Source organism: Panicum virgatum, chromosome 5N (genome assembly GCF_016808335.1).
Source record: "Panicum virgatum strain AP13 chromosome 5N, P.virgatum_v5, whole genome shotgun sequence".
Lineage (NCBI taxonomy): Eukaryota > Viridiplantae > Streptophyta > Magnoliopsida > Poales > Poaceae > Panicum > Panicum virgatum.
The window spans coordinates 21,983,684-21,991,523 of record NC_053149.1 but is presented as its reverse complement, the minus strand read 5'-3'; the positions used below and the strand labels follow the sequence as shown (position 1 = coordinate 21,991,523).

The window sequence follows — 7,840 nt, the reverse complement described above, 5'->3', positions numbered from 1 at the left end:
CTCTACGACTTTAGTCTTCCCCAAAGACTTAATAAAGGCGTTCTTCTCATCTAGCTCCGACCTAAGCGTGGGACAAAGCTTGCAAGCACCAAGAAAAACTGGTCTAGACTTCATCTCCTCTAGCTCGCACACAACAGTAGCAAACTTAGACTGCAACGAAGCTAGATCAGACTTGAAGATAGGACACTCATCACATTCAAGCACATCACTAACAATGGGAGCGTCCTTGACAAGTTCAAGCTCATGCTTGGTCTTGGCTAGCTCATGAGACACATCAGAAAGCGAAGTCTTAGCAACATCTAAGCTCGCGACATTCTCATCATGCTTGGCACAGAGAGCAACAAGATCGTTCATGTGAGATATGCAGCCAGCACACTCATTCTCACCAGATTTCTCCCTAGCACAAGCCAGCTCAGCCCTAAACTTTCTATGCTCTCTAGCTGCTTCCTTAAGCTGCCTCTTCTGGTTGTCGAGAGCGGCGTACAACTCCCTAACCTCAGTATCTAGCAGGTCGATTGTGGAGTTTACCTCTGAATCGCTCTCGGATCCAGGAGAAGAGTCGTCGTGCGTCGGTGCAGCATGTCCACCTGGAGACGCACAAGCACCATTGGCCTCACCCGCCATGGTACAGAAGCTCTTGCGCTGACCGGCCGCCAAGCAAAGGCCGATGAAGCCGGTGGCTTCCTTGTCCCGCTTCTTCTTCTTCTTGTCGTCGTCGTCAGAGGTCGGTGAAGAAGAGTGGTCGGTGTCGGAGCTCTTGTCTAGGTCGCTGAGCTGCGCCAGGAAGGCCTTCTCCCGCTTCTTGGCCTTGTACTGGAAGCACTTCTTGAGTGACTCCTTGTCGAAGCGTCCTCCCCGGTCACGACTGCGGTGCTTGTGGCGCCGACGCTCCTTGTTGGAGCCTCCCTCGTCGCGGTCGCGGTGGCGGTAGTAGTCGAAGGAGTTATTCTGGCCACCGCCGGACTTCTTGGGGCAGTCGGCGATGAAGTGGTTCAGATCTCCGCAGTGGTAGCACCCGGGGTTCTTCTTCCTCTTCCTGTTGTGGTAGACACGCTGGAACTTGCTGATGAGGAGGCACAAGTCGTCGTCGCCCAGCGTCTCCAGCTGCTCATCTGAAACAGAAGGCAAAGAGGCAAGAGAAAAGCCAAGAGCAGAGTTAGCGTTAGAGCTCGATCCACCTGGGCCAGTCACAAGAGCGATGCTCTTGGAAGGAGGGGCACCATTGAGCTTAGCTCATGTCTGGTTATCCACCTCAGTGGCCTTGAGCTTGCTGAATGGCTCATTCACGATCGGAGTCTCATAGCTTGCAGACTCAATGATCGTGTTCACCTTGAGATCCCACACAGAGCGGTCAAGTGCGTAGAGCAACTTGAGGGCCTTCTCATGCTCTATGTAGTCAAGGGCACCAGCAGATCTGTTCGCACTGACTTTGTTCACAATCGATTGAAACCGACTGAACATGTCGCCAATGCTCTCACCCAGCCCCTGTGTGAAGTTCTCGTATTCACGCCGGTGAGTCTCAAACAGTCCGGTCTTGACTTGAGGTGTGCCCTCGTGGTAGTTCTCAAGGCATGTCCAAACCTTGTGGGCTTCCTGAAAACCCTAGACGCGTGAGAACTCCGCACGAGAAACGCCAGCGAACAAGGCATTGACAGCCTTGGAGTTAGCCTCGTGCTCGGACACCTGAAGAGGAGAGGTTCGAACGGCAAGCACCTCGTAGGTCTGGTTCTTGGTGATCTCCCAAACATCGGCTCCCATGCTCTGCAAGAAAGCTTGCGTGCGAACCTTTAAGTAAGTAAAATCCTCGCCGGCAAACACGGGGATCTTTCCAAGACTCGCCATAGCCGCCAAATGGTTTTCGAACCGGTTAAGGTACTGAAAACCTCAACCAACCTCTGATACCAATTGAGGGACCGAAACTGGCGACCAGAGGGGGGTGAATGGGAGCCGATCAAAATTTCTCTCGAAATCGATCCATCGGCCTATATCCCTAAAATCACCACAAGCCCTCGAACCTAGGATGAGAAAGTAGCTATGGACTAGCTATCTCTAAGCAAAAAGCCATAGGAAGCGAAGCGGAAGCAATACGAGAAAAACTCCCCAAACAGCAGCTCTGCTGAGTCAGACCGGTCTGACCGCTAGCTGAGACCGGTCAGACCGGTTGGGCTGGAAATTGAAATTCCAGACCGGTCAGATCGGTTACCCTGACCGGTCAGACCGGTCGCTCCCAGACAGCCCGCAAACAAAGCTTCAAATGATGAATCTCGAGCAAACGAAGTCCAAATCCAACGAAACTTGGAGGATACCTTCACAACTAACCCGTGAACATATCCCCAAGAGATCTCTCCCAAAAGATTAAAGGATCTTGAGAATTCGGGGGAAGATCAAAGAGGATTGGGGTTTTCTCAAGAACACAAAAACTCCAATTCGTGAGAACTCGCGATTCTAGGGGGTTCGGCACTAGGCTAAATAGATCAGAATCATCACAACGAGTTCGGCAAAGCACGAATCAAAGAGCTTGACTCCTCCAAACACGAAACACACCAAAAGAGGAGAATTCAAACCCAAAACGCAAGGGAGGAGGGAGAGGACAAGAACTCAGCACACAAAGGTGAATCTCAAACGAATTTCATTCATTAATCTCAGAGGAATTCACCTATACAAAGGCTAGAGCCTACCACACCATCATCCACCCTCAAGATTGGAGTGATTAGCTATAATCTTGCCTTCCTTTGCGTTACAGACCTTGGCCCTAACCTGGAGCAGGGGGAAGGGGAAAGAAAAACCGAAAAGGACTCAAGAGACTCAAAGCCCACGACCTGGAGAAGGGGGGCTTAAATACCCAGCTGCCGCGGCTAGACCGGTCAGACCGGTCCCATGGACCGGTCTGACCGGTCGGGTCTGCAGCAACCCGTTGTACAATCTCAATCGACGACGGAGTTTCTTTCTTCGACTCGAAGTCTTTGCTGCGATGCCGCCACGTCGACGAAGATCCGGTCCGCGGTTTTGGAGGGTCCGCGAAACCCGGGTAGGTGGCCGGTTTTGAGAAAACCGCCAAAACTTCACGCGCGGGAAGATTCCCGCCTCCACGCCGTGGCCCTAGACGCCGTTCCCGCCTCGGCCTTCTGACGGCCCTAGACGCCGTCCGACGCCCGTCACCTCCTCGCCCGCAGCGAGGCCCTAGACGCCGTCGACGCCCGTTCCTCCGCCAGTCTCGAGACCGACGCCCGTGCCTCCACGACTTGGCGTCTTCAACCGCCGTCCGCCTCCTTGGTTTTGTGGCGCAAACCAAGAAACCCGCCATCCGTCGCTGCTTGCGCCTTCGGTCCAGGATTGGACGCCACAGTTGCTGCCCGGCCCGAGCTCCTCCACGGCAACTCTCCGTTGACATTCGACGCCTGTGTACCTGCAACCAAAGACCAAGCGCACGATCACACCGCACGGTTGACAATTCACTCATCACAAGCAGGATAGAGTACTCAACATTCCTCAAGTTCAAGATCTCAAGAAGAAGGTCGATGTCCGGGAGCTCTAAGCGAAAGTCGATGCCATGAACAAGGAGTTGGAGGACCTCCAAAATATGGTGGTCACCAAATCAGAGAAGATCAAGGATCTCCAAGTTTACCCACGCGACTAAGCCTTATTAGAAGGCAATTGTCAAATTTTTTTGTTTGAAGATCACTTAGTCAATTGTCAAATCTTTTTGTTTAAACTGTCCATTTGTATTCCGCAAATCAGAGACGATCACTGAATAATAGATTTCATGTTGCTTTTACATTTAACTTGCAAGGAACCCTGAATGCACTGATTGCAAGTATCCTGGAAAATGGAACAGCAAATAAGTGAATTATAACCCCACCTGCATGTGTGTCATATATGCTTCACACTGAAACCTGAATGCACAATAACCACCAGACTTATGCATGACTTTTCCAGCTTTTGTATACAAATTTACGACAGCTAAAGTGACTGTTGATGAGACAAAGCTGATTTCACAACAATCAACAATGTGCATCATTGTTACTACAAAGCGACTAAAGATCAGAAAATTCAGAGGACTGAACCGAACACTTCGAGGCACTACCACTAACACTAAGGGCCTGTTTAGTTCATTTTGCAAAAAAAATTTGCAAAGGAATCTTGGTCATTTGATGTACTAAATGAAGTCTATTTGCAAAACTTTTTGCATAGATGGGTTGTAAATCGCGAGACGAATCTAATGATGCTAATTAATCCATGATTAATTAATAATTAGCGAATGGTCACTGTAGCATCAATGTTGCAAATTATGGATTAAGTAGGCTCATTAGAATTGTCTCGCGATTTACAGCTCATCCATGCAAAAAAATTTGTAAATAAACTTCATTTAGTACTTCAAATTAACAAAATTCCTTCGCAAAATAATGCGTTTACGGCGTTTTTGCGTTTACGTGTAAAGAACTAAACAGCCCCTAAGCATCCTATCCCTGAACCGAGCTACAGGCTCGTCCACATCCATCGACGATCTCATTTGACGTCCTCGCTGATGAGATCGAGGCCCACCAAGAGGAACGCATCCCCCTGGAACAGCAGGAAAGTAGAAGTGCGCCCCCTGGAACAGCAGGAAGTAGAAGTGCATCCCCTGCTTCAGTAGCCGATCTGCAAGTGCAGCAGCAAGTTCAGTAGCCGATCTGCTTCAGTAGCTGATATGCAAGTGCAGCAGCAAGTTCAGTAGCCGTGACTATTCATTGAATTAACCGAATCAATGCAATCAAAAAGTCATTCCAGAGAAGAGCAGGGCAGCATCCTAGTTGTGGCATACAAGTTTAAGCATTAGGTAACTGAATCAACTGTTCGAATCATCCCACTTAGAACACAAAAATGTGGTTTCTTGCGATTATCAGTACTAACGAAATGCAGTTAAAGACCAGGAAAGAGACACATACCGAAAGTGCCCAGGTAGAAGTTTTTCTTGACGCAAGTGTACCTGATCCTGACCTCCCACCTGCCATTGTGCCTGCGAACCAACACTCTGATCAGAACTTAACTGATCACCAAGCAAAAACATTCAGAGTTGTTGCATGCCTTCACGGCTTCACTGGAGAGTGGTGACTGCAGAAGGGAAGTCACTGCCATCCATGTCATTTACGGCTGTGCAGAACAACTTGAAATGCTCGACTAAATTCACTCTTCAATGCTTTGATCACACGAATACAAATACTAATGATGCAGTTGCCAGGACTCAGCGAGAAGCTTACATTAACGAGATGCTGTCTCTAATTTCAAAATGTTCCATCCATCAGGTTATCACTTTGCATGATATGGGACCAAAGGCAAGATTATGTCGGACTGAGAAAACGGGTAACCAATTCAACCCAACCTGAGGCGCCTTGTCGATGAGCTCCTGGACGTAGTTCTCGCCGAAACATCGGTGGCCCGCGTCGTAGTCGCCCCGGATGACGGGCACCGGCTTGGTCTTGCTCACCTCCACCACGCGTACGGATCCCGGCGCGCGCCCCGCCCGCGCCGCCACCTGCTGCGCGCGCGACAGCACCGAGCGGAGCGACGCCGCGGCGGCCACGGACGCCATCTCCGCCTCCGCCGACGACCCGCGCGCGCCCCGCCCGCGCAGCCGCCTGCTGCGCGCGCGACAGCACCGAGCGGAGCGACGCCGCCGCGGCCACGGACGCCATCGCCGCCTCCGCCGACGACCCGCCCTCCGCGGAGTGATGGCCAACGTCTGCTGATGAGGTAGGGGATGGAGGGAGGGAGCAGGAGGAGGGGGATGAGACGGCGAGGACGGGCGGCGGCGGCTCCGAGAAATGATGACGGCGGAACCTGAAACCCTAGAGGACGTCTTTTTTTTTATTTTTTTAATTAGCAAGAACATATTCTCCTAACTATAGTATTTCAATCATGCACCCTAACTATATTACTCAAAACATAAATGTTGCATTTATGAAGTTACCGTTTTATCCTTGATTAAAAAAACAAACTACAAAAACACAATTATACCCCATTTATTTGGAATCGCCTCCCCCTCGGCCATACGTGATAAATCGCTTCCCATCGCTTCCTATTGCCTTTGGCCTTTTTCGTCGTCGGATCGATGGCTCTGAGCAGTCGAAATTCTCTACAAGTATTATAAAAAATCTCGAGATGAGATACTCTGCACTTTGGGTAGTGGCCAATTATTCTATGTATATATTTTTCATTCTCTACTTGTAGTATCCTTCCCACCCCATTTGCATCATATCCGACTTTCATTGCTGGATTTTGACTTGACGGTAGGCAATCGACACACCTGATATATGTTGTGTTGGCGCAAAACGTGGTTTGCAGGGCTCAACACACTGCAAGCCGAAGTCGTGACTTGAATGAAGCAGCCCGATCGATCTGCTCCAAAGCGTGCCAGTCAATTTGACCTAAAAATTGACAAGGAGAAAAACAGATCAGTAACCTCAGGTGGAACATGCCGGGTGAGTCTAGACAGTTCCAAATATACGGCTCAATAAGCCAATTTTAGCGGCAAATGGCTAGAGAGTCAATTCCCGAAAAGTTATGTTCGGTAAACCTCGTATTCGACAATCCAGTGTAATAACAGCATGAACAAAACAAATAGCCGAAACAGACATAACAGTATCATGAATGTAAAGATCAAAGCAGTTATCAGCTATTCATAATAATACATTATTAAGAGCACAAACGTATAACCGAAGCAAGCTTGATCAATACTAAATCTTATAAAAAAGGCAATCCATGCTTATGAATCTGATCTACATAATGAAGAACAGAGATTGGCTAGACTGGTCTATTGGCCAAAGTGGTCTCTCCAATCCTTTTCGCTAAACACACCAGTTTATGTTCACTTGGTCTAACGGCCAGCGGGCTTCCATAATTAATTAGTAATGCAAAACTATTTCATCCATCTTCTAAATAGATCTATAAACATGTATTACTCGTGGAAGCATAACCGTATCAGCTAAAATAACCGATTCGGGTTCCATGGAGCAGGAACAGAACATATCTAAAAGCAGTAAATTATTGGATCAAAGTAAAGCTGGTCTATAGACCAAAGCGGCATTAAATCAACCCTCAAACCACTTGCATCTAAACAGCCTTGAACCCACAACATGTAATGATCAAGATTGGTAAGACTTGCCTACTAAGCATTGATAAACAATCATCATGATAGGATAAACGTACATGAGCATAAAGACGATCATAAACACAGAAGATACGGCCAAGCTCTATCAATCTAGATCGGGCAAAAGTGTTGTAAACAGTATGTAAAAATAAAGCATAGACAACACTGATAACTTAGCAAATCTACTAGAGCCGTTGATACTTAACCCTTGAAATATATCTATGTCCACCGGATGACACCCAATCTACCAACCCAAGCTTAACATCCACCGGATGACGCTAAACCCGATTAAGCATCGATAACTATCTTGATCTATCAAGCCCATGTCCACCGGATTGACATCAAAACAAGATAAAGCAAGACATGTCGGAACTTACAAGCAACTTGGAGGTCAACGGATTAAATAGCCCCCTCAAGCATTTGCACGAACTCGACAACTCGACTGGACTCAAAGGGTGGCGCGAAGCTAGTTTGTTTGTTGATTGATTGTGTAGAGACTTTTTACAAAGGCCGGGGGTTTATATTTATACCCTGGGCTAACACGAGTTCTAACAGAATACGACCTAAAAGATACCGAATAGATCTAATTGAGACCTGTCATAGTACAATTACAAAATTAGGCAATTAATGCCTCTAATCGATAAGTTGGACTCTAATCTTTCCCTTCATGCGCTGGAGTCCGTGATGCAAGCTTCTGGTCGAACCATTCCTCTT

General features: G+C 48.2%; 1 protein-coding gene across 1 annotated transcript; it reads right to left on the bottom strand.

Annotated features, from left to right (window-relative positions):
• Window positions 1-4,348: 4,348 nt before the first annotated feature.
• LOC120675778 (pyridoxal phosphate homeostasis protein-like) lies at window positions 4,349-5,822 on the bottom strand. The gene is made up of 3 exons (XM_039956988.1): window positions 5,360-5,822; window positions 4,926-4,996; window positions 4,349-4,638 (listed from the first exon to the last, which is right to left on the bottom strand). The coding sequence occupies exons 1-3, from the start codon at window positions 5,567-5,569 to the stop codon at window positions 4,461-4,463; spliced, it is 459 nt and encodes a 152-aa protein (XP_039812922.1). The 5' UTR covers window positions 5,570-5,822; the 3' UTR covers window positions 4,349-4,460.
• Window positions 5,823-7,840: the final 2,018 nt, after the last annotated feature.

Excerpts from the sequence above, each read along its gene's own strand:
- LOC120675778 (XM_039956988.1), bottom strand. The coding sequence starts at position 5,569 with ATGGCGTCCGTGGCCGCCGCGGCGTCGCTCCGCTCGGTGCTGTCGCGC. Across the intron at positions 4,997-5,359 it reads TCATCGACAAGGCGCCTCAG|GCACAATGGCAGGTGGGAGG; the intron begins GTTGGGTTGAAT and ends GTTGGTTCGCAG. Across the intron at positions 4,639-4,925 it reads CTTCTACCTGGGCACTTTCG|ATCGGCTACTGAAGCAGGGG; the intron begins GTATGTGTCTCT and ends CTGCACTTGCAG.